General features: G+C 42.5%; 1 protein-coding gene across 7 annotated transcripts in view; it reads right to left on the minus strand.

Annotated features, from left to right (window-relative positions):
- Positions 1-20,672, minus strand: part of EML6 (EMAP like 6) — a 273,045-nt gene that overhangs the window by 22,670 nt on the left and 229,703 nt on the right. For all 7 annotated transcript variants that reach the window (XR_012379830.1, XM_073897700.1, XM_073897701.1 and 4 more), the window contains 2 exons: positions 19,048-19,249; positions 18,802-18,928 (listed from right to left, as the gene is read on the minus strand). Coding sequence is in view for 6 of the 7 variants with exons in the window: in XM_073897700.1 (XP_073753801.1) it covers positions 18,802-18,928; positions 19,048-19,249 (329 nt within the window). In the remaining variant the exon portion in view is untranslated. The remainder of the gene's footprint in view (positions 1-18,801; positions 18,929-19,047; positions 19,250-20,672) is intronic.

Consider the following 20,672-nt stretch of genomic DNA (forward strand, 5'->3'; position numbering starts at 1 on the left):
AGGAGAGGGCTCAGAGCCAAGTCTCTTAGGGAAGAATCTGAAATGATGGAAGACGGGAGGAAAATCAGTCACACCCCCAGATGAGCGCAACATGACAGCCAAGTGGGGATCAGAAAGCCGGTAAGAAACAAAGTTGTTGCAAACAGCTTCTATAAGAGAGGGGTGTGGGTGTGGAGAAAATCAGCTACATTTAGCCAAGAAATGAAAGTTTGGAATTGTTTTTAGTGTTGTTAGTCAGACAATGTTCAAAGGGTCCTCGGAGGAAACAGAGCTTTCTTCAGATTCCAAAATGTGGCATAAAATGGTCTAAGAGTCTTCGAAACGTCTTGGGAAACCAAGCTACTTTTGATTCTTTTTTGCGGGAACCAGCAGATGATCTGGGCACTGTTTCAGTATTGTCCTCCAACGAGACCTATCGGCGCATGGGTGGGCTTCAGGTACTTATGCTAAATTGTGTTTGCACCTGTGCACTTTTCTGGGGGAAATGAGGCATGTCTTTAGCAAATTTTCGAAGACGCATGTGATTTGAGAGAGAGAGATTACGAACCATTGTGCTCAGATAAATTCAGGTTGAGGAAAATTCTACAAAGCCATGGGAGATCTCCATTATCAAAACAAAAGGAGCTGGATTCTGTTAAATGTATTCCTATGTCTTCCAGAACCACCTGTAGAACTGCTCAGTGGTGAACTGGAGTAGAAGGGAGAGAGTCAGACAGGAGAATTATGGGATGCCCTGAGGGAAGCCTGCCAACTTCTAAATGCTTTGGACTGAAGCCTATAATACAGCCCATCTCCCCCTTTTTTATCTTTACAAAAATGGGGATATAATCCCAGACTTGGCCATTTCAGGTGAATATCAATTTATTTGGGTGAAAAACTGAGGGCATAAAGAATAGAAAGGAGGAACTATGAATAAGGTGGGCAGACTATTGAAGAGGCCACTCCAGCAATCCAAGGGAAGGATGATGAAGATCTTGACTAAAGCCGTGGTTGTAGAGAAGGAAACAAGGGAATCTTTAGGGAAATACTGGCAAAGTAGACTTCAAGAACTTTGTAATTGCTTGTTGTAGGCATGGAAGGAGGAAGAGCAATTTCAAGTGGAATACCAGTTTTCTGCCTGGGCACCTGGTGGATGGTGGTACCAATGACTGAGACAGGAAGAGAAGAGTCATGACAAAAGATGATGAGCTCCCTTGTGGCATGTTAAACTTTGGACGTCTGTGGGCTGGAAGCTCAGCTGAGAGGTGGGACTCAGAGAATCATCAGCCAATGGGGGGAATATATGAGAATATCAGGAAGAGAGTTGGAAGCCTGAGGACCAACAGCATGTGAATGGCTAGAAGAGGGGGCAGACATGGGACACTGAGAAGAAATGACTGAAGAGGTAGGAGGAGGGCCAGGAAAGATGGTTCCTAAAAATAAGTGAGAGAAGAATGGATATAACTTCACCATCCTACATGGTATCCACTGGCCACATGCGGCTCGTCCAAATTAAGACGTGCTGTAACAGTAATATAAACACCAATTCTGAAGACCTAGTAAAAATAGTTTTTAAAAAAGAAAATAAAATGACTCATTAATAATTTTCACAATGATTATGTGTGGAAATAATATTTTTAATATATCAGGTTAAATAAAATACATTATTAAAATTAATTTCACCATCTCTTTTAACTTTTTAAATGCGATTACTAGAAAAATCACCCATGTGGCTTGCATTGTATTTCTACCACACAATGCTACTCTAAAAGCAGCATGTTCTTCCTTTTAATAAGACAAAGAGGATTTGGGAATCTGAAAGTCACCATGTCTGTAGGATGGCAGGGACAGAAGACTGACTGATGGAATGGGCTAGACAGTGAAGGAGAGATTTGGTAAAGCCTGGATGAGAAGAAGGAAGGGGAAGGAAGGTAAGGGCGGGAATATGTGTGCAAGTGCATAGGATCAGTGGGAAGATTTACTTATTTCCCGAGTAGAGTTTGGTGGGGATGGGAAAGACTAGAATGCATTTCTTGGCTGAGGACAAGGATCCAGTTTGGGGGGAGTGGCATAAGAGATATAGGAGAGAAAGGCAATGATCAGGGAGCAAGGAGGCTGGCAGGCTGAGGTCCAAGCACCAGCTGAGGGACCAGCCTTGAAGAGGAGGAGGGACTTCATCCTTCTGAGAAGAAAGGAAGTGAATGGTTTACATGGGGTAAAGGATGGGAAGCAAAACAGAGGAGCGATAAAGAAGTGCCAAGATGGAGTTCATGCCCAATAGCTTCTGTTGTCTCCATGAAGTAGGGTAGAAAAGCCAAGAGTGGAGGGTGTAGGGTTTGGGCAGGAGGATGAGGAGAGGCCAGAACTGTCTTTCACTGTGGAGTGGCTGGCAGAGGGAGCCAACCAAAGACAAGAATGAACACGAAGGAGCAGTGGAGGGCCTCAGTGTCCCTGGCAACGTGGACTCTGGTGAGGACAGTCTGCACTAGTGCGATTTTCTAGTCAGAAGAATGGAGGTATGTGCTGTAGGGGAAATACAGGGGTGAAGAGCCAAGAAGACTGGGAAAGTGGCATCCAGGCAGACAAAACAAGGCCAGGAGGAGTTGATGAATCTAGAAAAAAATGGAAGTATCAAGGTATCTAGGATGGTTTAATGAGGATTAAGATCAGGATTACTGAGAATGAGAAATCTAGAGGAGAGAAGTTGAAGACACTGATGGAGAAGGGAGCTACTGGTGATGATATAACCCCTGGCTGGCAGGAGCTGGTGGTCAGTTGGTTGACCGTCAGCGAAACTCCTCAGAGACAGGAAGTTGATAACTGACAAGGACAGGAAAGGGGAAAAGACGGCAGAGCATGATGGGAACTTCAAAGGAGTGGGGTGGGGCTGGCCAAAGAGCGAGCCAATATGCTTTCCAAACACCCACAGAACACCCGATCCCCCACACCTTACAGCCAAGGACACTGTTTCAAGGGGCACGAATCATGCACTCCAACAACTGCTTCTCCAAACACCTCCCCGGTTACCACATTACAACCACACAATAGGAGAAAAAGGGAGGGTAACAACCCCGGTAGCGCCCATTCCCGCCAAATGGAGATCTGAGACATGTTCAGAGACTTGAGAGAAACAACTGCACCCAACCCTGCCACTGTTCTGTAAGAGACGCTCCCTCTCAACAGAAAATCGCTCACCAGTGTGTGATGTGTATGTTACCTCCATGAGCCAGCAGTTTGAGTCAACTGTTTACACTGTAAGAGTATGATTTCCTGGGTGTATTAATCTTTAAAAAAAAAAAAAATCACTCTACCTCTGCATTTTCAAGCCCTGGCACATTTTTTTACGATAAAAAGTGAACAAACTAGGCTCTAATGAATGGCAGGTTTGATTCCTAAAATTATCAGTTATAGTGAAGTCATTATTTTGCTTCAAACAATACATAAAATCAAAAGAAGTGAATAAGAGAAATCATTTATGAAGGTACCATTAAATTCCCTTAAAAAACCCAACTATTCAGAGTTACATAGGCAAACAACAGGCGTTTGAAATGGTTAATTTCAGCATTTTGAGAGTTTAATAGCTACCGTAACTTCACATCCTCCCAGCTTCTACCTACTCAGACCAGCCGGGAGTGCAGAACTCGACAGAACTGAGGGGTGGAATAAAGAACAACTCAGCCTAGAGAGAAATGCTCTGGAAGAGCAGGGACACTCCTTGGCCTGTGTGCCCTGCACACGTGCAATTGCTGCCCCCGAGTGAGGTTTGAGCCTGGCTTACACGCAACAGACAGGCAATGGCATGTCTCCTAAGAACAAACTCTTAGGCTCTTTAAGGTCAATCATCACAAATGGGATGGAAACAGAGAATTCAGGCTCCTTCCCATTTATCAGACCAAGCTTCAAGATAGGATGTAGGGGGTTTGACAGATCTCAAAATGGTAACTTTGAGGGTGAATTCAGAAGCACCTGTTAGCAAGACTGTCAGTTCTTAGCAGCTCTTACAATCTGAGCTCACAAAGCAGCTACTGATCAGTGATGACAAAGGGCCTCTGTGAGGCCAGGGGAGTGAGGAAAGGGGAAGTGCCAGGCCGTTTATTCGTTTATTTCCCCATGGAGGGGGCACTGTCCTGGTTCGCCAAGTTCATCATGCCGCAGGCAAACTTGAAATGGGCAGTGACTGATTAAATACAGCATTAAAACAAAACAAAACAAAACAAAAACTGGGGGGCAGGTTTCTCTCCCTGAACATAGCAGAAAAGGTTAGAAGAAAAATTTGGGATTACCTAGAGATGGCGGTTTCTTTCAATTCAGGGAAATCCAGCTAACTTTTGCAATATTTTTACACTTTGCCACTTGTGAGCATGTTTTTTGTTTCACTGTAAATTCACTGACAGAGAAGCTTTGGATGTAAAACAGGTGTGATGGCTACAATAACACCGACTTGTCTTTTCCGTTCTTTTTGCCTTGGGTTATTTAAATAGATTTAAACCAAACAGACATTTAATTCCTAACAGACAGACGGTATGAAGATAAAATTGTTTAACCTGAGAGAGCCGTCCCACACCAGATTCCACGTGGGTCACACCGTGCCCCACAATGATGAGACCACCCATGGATGCTAACAAAATTTAGGTAAATCTGGTTGCTGACCAAGAAGGGATTTGTAGACCTTTGTGCGGACGGATGAATATATTTAAATATTAAGAGAAGCAGGCTAAGTAAATTCATCCATTCATCTACTCATTCGACAAACACTTGTTTACCACGTACTGTGAGCACAGCACTGCGTTAGGCACACGGAGAGAACCAGGACAATACGGCGCTGACCCTTGAGGCACTAAGAGACTCACAGACAAAGCTGACAATCCAGTGGAACTTTAAGTATCTTGATACCATGGACCAAAATATTCAGGATCCAAGGATTAAAGGTGGCTATTAATTTGGGGCTGAAACAAAAACAAAATTCCTTTAGTGTTTCTTTATAAACCCATGGTGTATCGTTTTCTTTATAAGATTTTCTTTTTGCTTACGTTCAGAAATCTGTATAAACCAATTCAGAAGGGATATGATAAAGTAGGAGGTCAATTTTAGGGCCTTCCCCATTCAGCTGTAAGCACAACTTAGGAAAAGGTTTGCAAAACCCTAGTGCTAGAGTGCAGTCTTGAGGTCATTTGGTGCTGGGACCCGACCTTTCAGAGATGAGGAAACCAGCATTTATAAAAGGCTCAGAATCTGCTTCTAATTGTGGATTGGTAAAAGCGTCTTGGTTTCCCGAGGAACATATGGCATAGACTGAGGGTTAAAAATGTACTAGAGGGACTAAAATATTAATGTAGGAGTATTCACAGATTCCTCCTTTATAATCCCCTGCTAAGAATAATTCTGGCAATGCCACCCCAGCATCTCCTCACACTGGGGAGCTAAGATGGATGGAGGGTGACATAATTTCACACACCATGGAGGATGGGGAAAGAGATTCCACTCAGGACAAACACCTCCCTCATACATGTTTCGGGGTGCCCAAACTGCCCTCTTCATAGTGGAACACTTACTAAGATGTGAAGGAGAGGATCACCCTTCAGGATCCTGATTTACCTGTAGGTCCAAGTGGGGGTTACTAAGGGATACTGTGATGTTGACAGCTGGGGTCAGTCAAATGTGGGTGAGTAGTTCAGGGGGCCACTGGTGCCCGGGGACGAGTCCCTGTGTGTGGGGACTGCTGGAGGCACCATTCATCCATCCACAATGAAAGGAAGCTCACAGCACATATGAATGAGCAGAGGAGGTGCCTGGTCCCCTGGATCACCCATGTCACACACTCCTTGCCAGAAAAAGGGGATAGTTAGTCTCAATGCCACAGAGACTAGGAGTAAGGACAGTTGTTTGGAATTGCCTAAAGGCAGAAGCCAGGGGGAGACTAGACTGAGAGCTGGAAAAATGGCCAGGGGTGCCAAATTCTTAGAGGAAAAATTTCCAAAATGGATTACGGATATAAAGAGAAGATGCCAACAAGATCTCAGACTTTGATATCTAGCCCGTGGATATCAGTGACTAGAAATGAACCTAAACCTTGCTAAATTGTTAAGGAGTTTATTCACTCAATCAACAATCATTTACTGAGTGCTGGCACTGTTATCAAATTCTGAGAAAAGGCACTGTATCAGAAATTTTGCTTTCACAGAGTTGACATCCTAGCTGCAGGAGAGGGGCTTTATGAGAATCCCCAAATCTGGCCAACAACAAAGGCCTGTGATTGCTCACCTCTTAAGGCCTCCAACAACAGGAGTGGGATAATAGAGCAAAGCCCAAAAAGGTCATCCTCCGTGAAGCCAATCTCAGACTTGGCAAAAAATAAGGACAAACAAAGAAGATCTTGACAAGCACCACAGGTTGAGCAGAAGGATGACCAAGGACCCTATCCCACTGTGTTGGAGATAACCTCACAAAACCTGAAACCAGGGCATGCTGAGGCAAGATTCTGGTCAAGCCAAAGTCAGTTTCCCTAATCTCATGTACACATGTTGCAGTGTGTGAGAATTGTTTTGGAGTGGTTATAGCTTCTGAGCTTGCCGGCATGTAGTCAGACCATCCTAAACACTTGGGTATGTGTTTGGGGAGGAGGCAGAATATTAAAAGGTATAAAATAAAACCTCAGGAGAACAGTAAGGGGAGGCTCTTCTATTTGGAAAAAGTTCTCCTAAGTATGGCTGTCTGTTTCATTGGCATACTCTGGGGACTTGTGAAGCCTTAACACAGGCTAAGGAAATCCTGTTAGTTCCTGCCTTATGTAACTATGCTTACAGCTTTCCAATACTCCAAAATTAAAGAAACTTTACATCTCTCACTTTTGTACGGTCATCTTTCCATCACTGACATCACTGTCCTATTGTGATGACCAAGCAGATTGCTGTCGGAGTGGGATTAATGCCAAGGACTCCCGCAGGCCCTTGCCAGAATGCAGCCAGCCACTTTCCAGATAAACACTGCACACCTATTGAGGTTTAGATGTAAAAGGAAGCCCCGAGGGAACTGAGTGTTGCTTTGACTTTCACTGATTCAACTCTTTTTGTAAAAGTTAGAGACTCCAGAATAAAAAAACAAGGGGAATTTACAGATAACAATGGTTTCAAATGTTGGAGGTAATGGTAATGACACAGTTGATATAAAACTCTGTCATTAACTAACCTTTGCTATAAAAAATGGCCAAAAATGGAGAATGATTTCAAATTAAAAATTTTAACTGGGAAGATTTCTACTTTAAAATATGTGAATTACTCCAACTAAGAAGACCCCAAAATGAAGTAGCTTTACTAGTGAAATTTACCAAACATTTGAAGAAGAATTACCCCCAATTCTTCCAAAAAATAAAAAATAAAAAAGGAGGGAGCACTCCCAAACTCATTTTACAAGGTTGATATTATCTTGATACCAAACTGGAAAAGGACACTACTAGAAAATAACAGGCCAATATCCCTAATGATTATAGATGCCAAAATTCTCAGTAAAATACCAGCAAACCTTATTTAGCAGCACATTGAAAACATCATTCACCATAATCAAGGGGGATTTATTCTGGGGATGCAGGAATGGTTCAAAATATGCAGACTGTCACGGTGATACATCACAATAGAATGAAAGAAAAGAATCCTATGATCATCTCAATAGATGCAAAAAAAGCATTTGACAAAATTCAACATCCAATCATGAGAAAAACTCTTAACAAATTAGGCATAGAAGGAACATATTGCAATATGATAAAGGTCATATAAAACAAGCTCATATCTAACATCATGCTCAGTGGTGAAAGGTTGAAAGCTTTTCCTCTGAGATCAGGAAGCAGACAAGGGTGACAATTCTCACCACTCCTATTCACCATAGTACTGAAAGTCCTAGGGTGAAACAATCAAGCAAGAAAGAGAAATAAAAGGTATCGGAATTGGAAAGGAAGAAGTAAAACTGTTTCTATTTGCAGATGACAGGATTTTATATATAGAAAATACTAAAGACTCCACCCAAAAACTATTAGAGTTAACCAATGAATTTAGTAAAGTTGCAGGATATAAAATTACATACAAAAAGTCAGTAGCATTTCTATATGTTAACAACAAATTTTCTGAAAAAAGATGTAAAGAAATTGATCCCATTTATAAGAGCATCAAAACTAATAAAGTACTTAGGAATTATTTCAACTAAAGAGGTGAAAATCTCTATGCTGATAACTGTAAGATCTTGATGAAAGAAACTGAAGAAGATAGAAAGAAATGGGAAGGTATCCCATGTTCACGGATTGGAAGAATTAATATTGTTAAAATGTCAATACTACCAAAATCCATCTATAGATTAAATGCAAGCCCTATTTAAGATCCCAATGGCATTTTTTACAGAAGTAGAAAAAAACCACTCCTACAATTTGTATGGAACCACAAAAGACCCCTAATAACTAAAGAAATCCTAAGAAAGAAGAACAAAGCAGGAGGTATCACACTCCCTGATTTCAAGGTATACTATAAAGCTACAGTCATTAAAACAGTATGGTACCGGCATAAAACAAATAGACCAATGGAACGGAATCAAGAGCCTGGGAATAAACCCAAGCATACATGGTCAACCTAATATTTGATAAAGGAGCCAAGAATACTCAATGGAAAAAAGACAGTCTCTTCAATAAGTGGTTCTGGACTCACTGGATATTCACATGCAGAAGAAAGAAACTGGACCCATATCTGATTCCACTCTCAAAAATTAACTCAATGGATTAAAGACTTGAAAGTAAAACATGGAACCTGGAAACTCCTAGAAGAAAACATAGCAACAAAACTCCTTGACATGGGTCTTGGTGATGATTTTTTGGATATGACACCAAAAGCTCAAGCAACAAAAAAAAAATAAACAAGTGGGATTGCATCAAACTAAAAAGCTTCTGTGCAGCAAAAAAACCCACAAACCACCAAAAAAGTGAAAAGACAACCTATGGAATGGGAAAAATACTTGCAAACCATGTATCTGATAAGGGGTTAATATCCAATATATACAATCCAGTAACAAAGGAAAAAAACAAAAACCTTAAAAAAATGGGCTAAAGGCCTCAAGAGACATTTCTTCAAAAAAGATATAGGACAGGCCAATAGGTACATGAAAAGATGAACATCATTAGCATGAGGGAAATGCAAATTAAAACCACAATGAGATATCATCTCACACCTGTTCGGCCATCATCATGAAGACAAGATAGATAGTGGATGTGGAGAAAGGGAACCCATGTGCACTGTTGGTGGGATGCAAGCTGGTGTAACCACTGTGGAAGACAGTATGGAGGCTCCTCAAAAAATTAAAAATACAACTACCAGATGATCCAGTAATCCCACATCTTGGAATGTATCTAAAGGAAACAAAAACACTAACTTGAAAAGATATTTGGACCCCAATGTGTGCAGCACCATTACCTACAATAGCCAAGACACGGAAATAACCTAAGTGTCCCTCAAGGGATGAAGATAAAGAAGATGTGGTATAATAAAGAGTAGAATATTAGCCATTAAAAACAGAGGAATTCCAGCCATTTGCCATATGCTGTCATTTATATATGGAATCTAAAACAAACAACCAAACTTGCAGAAAAAGAGACAAACTTATGGTTACCAGAGGTGGAAGGGAAAGCTGAGGAGAACTGGAGGAAAGTGGTCAAAGGCACAAACTTCCAGTTTTAAGGTAAGTACGTACTAGGGATGTAATGGAGAGCCTGAGGACTGTAAACACAGCTGGGTGGTATACAGGACAGAGAGTAAATCTTCAGCGTTCTCCTCTCAAAGACAAGGTTTATTTCCTTCTTTCTTTTGTATTGTATTTCTATGAGAGGAAGGAGGCTAGATGAAGCTACTGCGGCGATATATTTCACAATATACGACAATCAAACCATAACGCTGTAGGCCTTACATTTATACAGTGAGGTCAATTATTTCTCAACAAAACTGGGAAGAAAACAGAAAAAAAGATATATTGACATTTACCTACTATTGGATGATAGGGAAATGAAAAAATATATATGGGTACAAAATATTTCCCCTGACAGTAGCTCAACCTTGTAATTCTTTATCATTTAGGACAAAAACACTAAAGATGATATTCAAATTTAAAAGTGATTTTCTAATTATATTACAGACCCCCCTCTCTGGAAAACAAACAGTATTTAATTAAGACACAAGGCTTGCTTGATAAAAGTCTATAAAAAGGTTTGTTTCTTGAAACTTTTTCTTACAACACGATTGGGTATGTTACAGAGCCAGGTCAAAGAGCTGAACATCTAGACTACATACATCCAATCAAGAGATGACTAGAACTATAAATGTCATCATTTCTACACTTATCCATAATTCATAAGTAAACTACATTAAACTGGTGCTAAGACAATACAATTTAGGTGTTAAAAACGAACTCTTCTACCTCAGACATTTTCCTAAAGGGAAAGACGACCCTCCCAGTCTGAGACGGACAGGAGAGGGGACAGCAAGCCGAGGGCCTGGCTGAGGAAGGGGAGACACACTTTAGCTCAGTGTGGGATTCTGATTGCTGGTCATAAGTCATGCAGCTTCTGAGGTGAGAAGGCAGGGGGAAGGGGTTGAACCTCTCTTTCTTCAAGTGAAAGGTGGTAAATATAATGTTATAAAGATAGAAACAGAAAGAGTCAATTCCCACATTCTTTCCTTCATCCCTGGACAGCCAGCCAAAAGCTGCAAGCCTCAGCACTTGTTAATAAAGGACCTTGAACAAATACAGACTGCTGACTCGGGTGCCGTGAGAACACAACCCCTGAGCTAACCTGAGTACCCATTCAGAAGAACAGAAGTTACTGAATATTTATATGCCAATTTCCATAAAAATACTTCACTTGGTATTTATTTTGTATTTTTCATTACAGAGTTAGGTTTTTGTCTGAATGCATGTTCCAACTAAATATATCAAATAAAAATCGCCATTATTCCCATCCCCCATGCAGAGGGTTAATCTAAGCAGCGATGGGAGGAGGAGATGGGGACAAGTGTGTCAAACAGGAGACATTTCAAAATCAGCTAGGAACCATGGCCCAATCATGTGAAACGTGGGAGACCAATGGCTGGTCAGCTCATTTGGATCTTATTAACAGACCACATGCTACATTTGGAGATATTATAGATCCTATCTACAAGTTATGAAAAAGATACCTTCGTGATCCACCTGTGTTGCGACCATGCACTTACCTCATACCCAAAATTGGGATTGCACGGTAATCCAATCCGCACGAAAAATTGGGTATTGGCACTAGATACTTGTAGAGCTGTAAGTTTCTAATTTTTTCTTTTTCTTAATGTGAAAATAAAAACCTCTGGAGATGGGCCAAAGATGCTCACACGTTATTTTTAAAGATATGTGAGAATATGAAAATGTGAGTAAAAATAATCAATTTTAAAAAGTGACCATTCTCAGTGTACTAATATTTTCTACAAGTTAATTCTTCTGACATCCCGAGACAGGGGTGTAAAACTATGGCTCATCAAAACTGATCCATTTAAAATTAGGTAGAGCTTTAAATGTCTCTAATAATTCTTGATACTGATTTGGTTATATTTACTGGTATCTTGAAATGACTGTATATATTCAAAGGCATTTATAAATTATAGGAATTACTGTTCAACAAAATGGCCAGAGGCTCTTTTCTGTGATAATAATACTAGTTTCCATTAGGAAAAAAAAAAAAACATGAAAGGAGCATGAGCAGGATATTTTCCACCCTTCCCATGTCTACTCTCCACCCTTCTCTCCTCCTGCTCTGAGCCCTCCAGGGCTGGCCTTTGACGACCCTTCAGCTCTGACTGGCTTCAGCTTGAGAGGGGCATCAGTGGAAGATGAGAGGGTCAGAGGAGAATGCAACTGGGGAATTTATTCCCCGGAGCGCTCCTTGCTGGGACTGAGGTCGGTGCCCTTTAGCCTTCTCCCTCGGGTCTCAGCTCCTGTAAGGCAGTCTGCTCCCACAGCTAATGCTCCCCACATCTGGCAACAGCTTCCCCCCACCAACCCCTGGACACAAGAGTGGTGGAGGGGCTACCCCACCCCTATTGCTTCTCTTAATCCTGCCCACACCTTTGTGACTAGTCCTTTCATTAAACTCTCCCCAAATTACTTCCTTTTCAGAGCACTCTTGCTTTCCTGCTGGGGCCACAACTGACAGAGAGCTCAGGTCACACCTGAAAGACTTAGGTGATACCTCTCACGGTGCACTAATTCTAAGAAATTCTATCTAAGATAATAGGTGCCCTATATTTTTACATTCTTTGAAGCCAACTTCAGAGAGCTCAAGCCAAGAATCAAAACCAGAAAAGGAAAAGAAAGCTTTCTCATCTTTTACACAACATGATCCAATGTAATCTTTAGAAATACAATATATATAATGTGGTGCACTGAAGCATAACAAATGTCCTATTAAAACAAGGCAAAAAAAGAGTTAAATTTAAAATATCAGTTTACCTCATGATCTTAAAAAAAGTTGCTTTTTTTTTTTTCTTTTCTATTTTAGGTCTACAACAATTTAAGCCACCTCCAGTAGTTATGGGGAACTAGTGTGCACCCACCGAAACCAGATTCCATGCTGGGACAGGAAAACCAGTGATGAGGATGGGACCAACCTCTTGTCAAAAAACAAGGAGAATCTCAGAAGTACATGATGGTACTGTGAAAAAGCCGCAGATACCAACCCAAAGAAAGGTCTGCTAAAGACCACACAGTGACAATTTAAACATTAAACCATGATAACAATAGCACCATCAGAATCGGCTGCACCGAAAAAGGTTATACTATTACCTCAAGAGACAAATAAGAACTATGCTTTTAAAAAGGAATATATACCGGGGCGCCTGGGTGGCTCAGTTGGTTAAGCAACTGCCTTTGGCTCAGGTCATGATCCTGGAGTCCCGGGATCGAGTCCCACATCGGGCTCCCTGCTCGGCAGGGAGTCTGCTTCTCCCTCTGACCCTCTTCCCTCTCGTGCTCTCTGCCTCTCATTCTCTCTCTCTCTCAAATAAATAAATAAAAATCTTTAAAAAAAAAAAAAGGAATATATACCAACAGTAACCAATTAACCAGTGCTCAGTTTATCATCAAAATATGAGGACAAAAAGTATGAAAAATGATTTAATGGATTTTTCAAAAGAAAACAGTAATTTGTTTCACTGATATGACTGACTTTGAGTTATCCAAGTAGTTACCAGTCTGAAATGTCCAAAGTCCTTTTCCTGCTAAGTTGATGCTATGAATGCCAACTCTTAGGCCAGAGGGCAAAGGATCAAAAATGGAATTAGATGCACCTAAAGCTTGGGCCTTCTGGGTGATGTCTCTTAAAGTTGACCTTTCCTCCCTGTCTTACTGTGTGCACTGGTCATGGTCACCTGGGGAGTGGCTAAGCACAGAGCCAGAGTTTCTGGAAGAGTCCGGGAGGAGTTCTGGGCAGGGTGGGGGGTGGGGGTGGGAGGAGAGGATTCAGTTCTATGGGAATTACACGGGAGTTTCTGGTGCCTGGTAGAATCCTTACCCCACAGGGGCATCAGTTACATTCCAGGAGGAATTTGAAAGACTAGGGGAAGCTGGTTCTTTTAGAAGACAGTGTGTTACCTCCTACTCTATGTTTTCACTTGGTGTATCTTTTGTCATAACAAACACAACCTTTACATCCTCTGACGACCTCTTCTAACATTCGTATTACTATTTAGTTCTGCAAAACAAGCACGTGGCAAGGGCAGGAGCCTATGACTGTCCCAGCCAGCAGGGGATGACATGCACGTGGACCAGAGACCACTACGTACTGGGTCTCACTCTCTCTCCCTCCAAGTGGCAATTTAAAAAACTATGCTCATTCTGTCCTCTCTTTACCACTGTCTATTTGGCACGTTAGGGTGGTCAGCATTATCGTCAGTCACAGGACTAGGAAGAGCTTTATCTGGACCTGGATGAGAAGACTTCATAGCTCCCCAAGATCCTGGATGTGGGGCTGGACACAGTAACTGACTGAAACTCTCTGGGGAGGGGCTAACTGTGTTTTCAATCATTTATGTGGGAGAGCTTAAAGTGGAGCATTTTAAGAGTGCGTATATGACCAAAAAAAAAAAAAAAAAAAAGGTGGAGGGCAGTAGACATGTCCTGTTTTGGGTTCATATAGAAATCAAATTTTGGGGGCACCTGGGCGGCTCCGTCGGTTAAGTGGCTGCCTTCGGCTTGGGTTGTGATCCCAGGGTCCTCCGACAGAGCCCCACATCAGGCTCCTTTCTCAGCAGGGAGCCTGCTTCTCCCTCTGCCTGCCGCTGCCCCTGCTTGTGCTTGCTCTCTCCTCCCCCCATCCCGTGTCAAATAAATAAATAAAACTTAAAATAAAATTTTGTTAACCAGCTTGGACTTTTACTTCTGGTAGAGGTGATTACACTACTAGTCTATGGGTGGCATATAATCTACTTACTTGAACAGTCAGTAAAAGGCTCATAGTTTACAGATCACCAGTGATTGGGCCAAGGGTGGTCATGTGACCCACCAGAGCCAATAAAACATTTGCAAGGACTTGTCAATCAGCAGTAGTTCTTTCCTGCTGGGCTCTAAGGTCCGGGCACTGTAGTCATTTTGCTACTTGAATTGCAATCACTGAGAGAAAGCAGGACTGAGGTATGGAGAGAGAATAGCAAGATGTGAGTTTCCCTATCATGTGACACCTGAAGTCACCCTATCCCTGGACTTTCAGATATGTCAGCCAATAGGTTCCTTTTGCTTAGGCCAGTTTGGGCTAGGTGACCTCCCTGAAACTGAAAGTCGTACCTTATAAATTAGAAAATGACATATCAACTTGGTGTGACCTTGGTAAAGTGGTGAAAGAAACTTCTTAATTTTATAGGCAACTCTAGTAATCTGGTGCTGAGCAAATTTCAGGGCTTTTCTCCTGATGAGTTCAGGAGAACTGTTTTTACTGAAGTGAGAACACACTATTTTGGTACTATTTCTTGTGCTGTGATGATGGTAGGCGTTTTGTATCTTAAATTGCTCTGAAAACCATGCTTCCCCTCCTGTTTTTTTCTTTTCTAAAAAAGAACTGACATTTAAAGTATTTATTAAGTAATAATTTTAAGTTTGCAGGTGGATGAAACAGCTATAATATTGAGAAAACACAGCAAAGTAGGAATGACACCAAAAGTTGAAAGCAAGAGGGTGTGTCAGGGTGGAGGTGGGAACATGAGAGGCAGGAGGGGTTTGGAAAGGTTGCTTTAAGACCAGAATTGAAGGGCGCCTGGGTGGCACAGTTGGTTAAGCGACTGCCTTCGGCTCAGGTCATGATCCTGGAGTCCCAGGATCGAGTCCCGCATCGGACTCCCTGCTCGGCGGGGAGTCTGCTTCTCTCTCTGACCCTCCTTCCTCTCGTGCTCTCTATCTCTCATTCTCTCTCTCAAATAAATAAATAAAATCTTTAAAAAAAAAAAAAAAGACCAGAATTGAAGTCAGCAGAGGATGAAGAAGAGCACTATGGGGCAGCCCTAAATATGCAGATGAGGTCTAAAAGCACAGGTTCCCCAAACCTGACTTTCCTCAGCCACATGCCACACACGGCAGGTGAGCAGCAGGATTACCCAAGAGTTCACCTGCGGTTGGGTACTGGCTAGACCAGTGTGGCTAGATGAAAGGGGCAAGGCATCCCAGTGTGCTAGAGCAAAGTTGAAGTGGGGGACCATGATACTTGATAAATACTTGGAAGGGATTACATATTTGGTAGGTATAACTCATTATTCTTTTGAGAGCAATTACAAATTTCTCTCCACTTTCCCACTTCTCAAGAGATTGGAATATCACGTGACTGTTGAAGAATCAAAACTCATGGTGTGTTAGAAATTGTATAAAGAAGCACAATCCAAAGCCTCACAGCTCTTTTAAAATCAAATAACTGAGTCTAATTAGAACCAATCTAGGACTATCTGAAATGTGAGGAATTAGAGATGCAGTTGCTTAAAAACTTACTGGTGCATAATGTGCAGCTGTCTGCAAAGCACTATTAATAATATATTGGATCCTGTGCTCATTTCACGGTTCTAAAGTGGAAAAGGATTTAAACCGGAAGTAGAATTTTCTGAAACATTGGTAAAAGGCAAAACAAGTCCTTGCACTGAGAGGCTGTTCCGAGCCACACCTCTTGCAATTCTCCAGTGTTTGTCTCCCATTAGTCTTACTGGGGGGCATGTCTTGGCCCAGGTGTTTAGAAAAGGCACCCAGGTACCCACAGGTATGCCTGGGAGGGAACAGCGAAGGGCAGGTCAAGAAGAGCCTCCGTCTCTCCAATCAGGAGGGTTTGAGGGGCCAGAGGGAAGAGTATCAGGGCTGACCGTCCTGAATATTGGCAGGGAGAAGCCAGGTGCTGCCTGACCCCAGACTCTTCTTGTCTGAGCTCCCCAGCATTTCTGTCTCTGCCTCTCTCTCTTCTGCTTGGGATGCTGGGGTCCACAGAGCCCGTTTCTTATCCCAGGTGAGGACTCAGGTGAGGTATTTGCCTAGCTTATTGCAAGAGTCCTCCCCACCCCACTTTCCTTCTCTCATCCTGCTTTTTCACAAAGTCTCTGAACATCCCGCCTTGTCTGGTGCCCCTTCTCTATTCTGCAGATCAGATGCTGTCTACTGTCATATCTCTGAGGTTCAAGTTCCCCTAACATTACTGATGAGGACTGGTGGAGACTGCTTGTTTTTGGTTCTGATTAGGATTTGCCCCCATGGACACTGTTGATTCAGACACCATTTGCTGCTCCCCCCCTGCTCACCCCTTCCTACTGTGGTCGAGCTTTGCTCCCAGCATGCCTTGCAGCTGGCATCCGGCTCTCTGGTTACAGCCCACTCTGGGAACTGAAGCTGTCAAGGCTTTTAAGTTACCAAGGATGTTGCTCTGTGTAAAAAAGGCTTGATTATTCCTCTGGACCCTATATTTATCTCAAAAATGTTTTGTTCAGTGCATGTTTTCTTCGCTACACCCTGGTGTGAATTATTTTAAAATGTCAACAGAGTCCTGAAATGCCTATCCCTATATCTCTTAATACTATGCAGCATTTTTTTTTTTGTATATATAAAAAAGTCAGTCCTGTGGCTGCTAATGTACATATGACAAGTTCCCAAACTGATGTGGTGAGGTAGCTTCTAAATTCTGGAGTTACTGAAAATTCTTAAAGATCCTCTGTACCTTCACCTCTCACACCTTTTCCTAAATTGAACAGGGATGAATATTTTTACAGGCCTACCCAAAGAGACATCATGACAAGGGGAAGTTCAGATGAGCCTCAGTTTAGGTTAGAAACCAACTGCAGTGTTTGGAATTCGGAATTTGCTTAGATTTCTAAATCTTAGTGGCTGGCCTAAGTCTCAGCATGATGAAGCACTGGGTTGTAGACATCAGCCAGAAACAACCTTGGAATAACAGCCAAGGCAACTCATTTCATAATGTTATGTGACATTGGAAGGTTGAGTAATTTTTCTCCCAAAAGAATGTTTAATTTAGGCCAAATGTTTCTAAAGGTGAGGTTTATTAAGGCACTTATGTGCATATGATTCTTTTCTTTCTCTATTCTAAGTAGTAGGCCCTTAAAAATTATTTTCTCTTCGTGGCCTCTAGAAAAACCATGTTGCAAGAAGATAAACCATAATTTACAGACTACTGCAGAAAAATCTCTAATTTTTCTTAATCAAAAGAGAACTCTGAATCTTCACAGTGACATCTAACAAAAATGTCAGGGATGAATTAGGGATTTTTGCGGCAGATTCCATCTGTTTGTATATAGCACCCCCACTGTTTATCAAGCTTATTTTAACATCTAGTAATGAACTGAAGCAGGAGGGAGAAATATTTCTTTATATTTATATTCCCACCTAATTTTAAGAAGTGATAGATCAAATTTTTGAAATAATTATTAGGCAGAAATCCACACTGAATGCAAAAAAAACCAACCTGAATCTCATTAATTATAGTGGGACAAAGGTACTTGTGAACAACGAACCCATGTCATTATAAAGAACCCATAGAGAATTCTTAAAACATTTTTGTGATCCATTAAATTCTCTTCAGATGTTAGAGTTTTAGCGAGTATTTATCCTTCCTAGTATGAATATGGTAAATGAAGAAACTGTAGTAACTGGGAGCTTTTTTCTTAAAAATGCCTAAGTATTTGGCTATTGCCCTTATCAATACTCACAACAGCACATCAAAAAGGTCTAAAATGACATCTGAAACTCTCTTTCTATATAAGGATCCCGAGGTGACAAAACCAAATTGGTTAGGTCTGGACTCACCAAACCCACCTGAACAATCTCGGGCAGGTGAAGACACAATGAGAGAAGGTACGCCAAGTGATACAGTGTAATGCACAGACTCTGGTAAGAACAGAGGATTATTTTTCATGACCCACAAATACTCCTCCAGGACCTTAGAAGCCCTCCCACCCTCTACCCCTCTAATCAGCATGTCTCCTGTTAGCCATCACATTCCAGACAGTGTGTGGCTATCCTGACATCCTTCCTGGGCAAGGGGAAGCCTGGTTCAACAGATCTCACTTCTATTCAAGTCATATTCCACAACCAACTTCTGCAAAGGGTAACCCACCCTTTGCCACATAGCAAGGGACCATGGGCAATTTTCCCCAGTTTCAGTTTGTATGAAGGTTAAGACTCTGTGCATATACACAAAAGACCAGCTGAGGTAGCAACTCTGAGGGCAAAGAAAATGAACTCTTGTTGAAATCAGTTTCTTGTCATCAGATGCAGTAAATGCAAACAAACCTGGCAACACCATACCTTTCTTCCACTGAAACTTCCTTCAGCTGCTGGTGTGGTTTGGTGCCTTCCATCTCCCTGATGCTCACCGCATAGATCTTGGTGGTATAATCAATGGCCTTCTCTCTAGCAACGTCACTGTCATAGCCTCAAACAACGGAAAGGAACAGGGGCGTGGAGTTGGTTGGCAGTGGGAAAGGGGAATGTGGGGGAGGGGGGGAATGTGTAGGAAGGGCAGCCGGCTTGCGGCAGGTGGGGCTCACTCACCTCCGTCCTCTTCCACGTCCGTGTCCGACTCTTCGCTGTCCACCAGTTTGCTCTCTTGGGTCCCCACAAACTCCCTCGTCCAGATCATCAAGGCGGTGTCGGCACCGCCGACCGTGAGCAGCACAGAATCGCTGTGCAGCCACCTCACGTTGGTGACGTGCGCGCTGTGCCCCACATACTTCTTGAATCTTGCATGCTGGCCCTGTAAAACCAGAAACCCGTGAGCACCCCTTCCACAGTCTCATTACTCCTGTCTCCAGACTACTTCCTCCGTGTTCTTTTCCAGAGTGGCTTCTAGTAGATACAAATTAAGCAGTCAATCTAAGCAGCAACTTCCCTCCATTTCTTTAGAGTGTAAGCTCCATGAGGGCAGGAACTCGGTCTCTTTTTTTTCCTAAAACATTACCTGGCTCATCATGGGTCCTCAGTAGGTAGTTTGTGAGGGAAGGAACGAAACGTTAGACTACAGACCCTACTTCTGGGAGCCTAATGAAGTGTACAAAGCTTATTTGTTTCTCTCAAATATTAAGTGTACATTCTCCACGGGTCTCTAGTGTAAACTCCTAATGGTTAGTCTGGCTGACATTTGAGATCAGAAGTGTCTTCACAGTCATCCCCCATAGTGGCTTTTGTACCACAGCCCAGGCTAGGACAGAAGAGCAAGGGACCACTTATAATCCTGGGGCCTAAAGTAAGATTTAAAATGAACACAGCAGTTTGTGCCACGGATACTGGAAACAGTTTTCACTGGCAACACTCAAATAATTGGTTTTAAAACAAAGGAAGCTCCTTTTCAACAAGCATAACCAAATAAAAGAGCCCAACTTATGAGTGATTATGGAAAGCTCTTCAGAGTTGCCCACCCAGGCCACACAGCGTTCATCCCAGGTGGGGAAGGATGAGGGTGGAATATGAGTCGGCTGCTCACACTGGGCAGTCCTGACATGTGGTGGAAGCTGAAGCTGCCACCAGAAACCAGCTTCCATTTTTGGCTCATGAGCCATGGCTTGGCAAAAACAGCTCCAGCGAGAGCCATTTAAAGAGGGAGAGTTTTTCCATCCTCTCAGCAACAACCAGAGAATACCCTGACCAAAGTGGGAAGCTGCATGCTTTTTCTGAGGTTGTGAGAGCGCCATCGGTGTCCCTGATGGAAACTGGTCTCAGTAACAGAAGAAGCTTCCAGAGGGTTTTGGACTGGCATGCTAAGGAACCTGAAACCAGCACAGACACACGGCAGAAGATAGGTGCAGCAGAGTGTATGACTCTAAAATACTCTTAGTTAAGATCTCTCTGAATCGGGCGGACCCCTACCTGACAGCAGAGTGGAAATGCCCACTCCCCAACAGAATACCGAGTGTAGAAAGATTAGGGAAGCAGACAGGCAGGCCATATTTCCAGGAAGCCTTCCAGAGCCACTAGTTGCTAGAAAATAGGCACATTTCCTAGCATTGGAAATAAGGAGTTCCAAGGGAAACCACTATTCACATAGTTCTATGTGAGATCATGGGAGCAAAGAGGCCAGCTATAGTGGCTGCAGCCGTGTGTCCTGCTGGTCTCCCAGCTGGAAGCAGGAACCTACCCACTCTATCTACTACACATACAAGCTTATTTCTTGAGGTGGACAA

This window comes from Callorhinus ursinus, unplaced genomic scaffold (assembly GCF_003265705.2).
Source record: "Callorhinus ursinus isolate GAN/ISIS: 27379988/994484 unplaced genomic scaffold, GSC_fseal_2.0 scaffold10, whole genome shotgun sequence".
In the NCBI taxonomy this organism is placed as follows: Eukaryota; Metazoa; Chordata; class Mammalia; order Carnivora; family Otariidae; genus Callorhinus; species Callorhinus ursinus.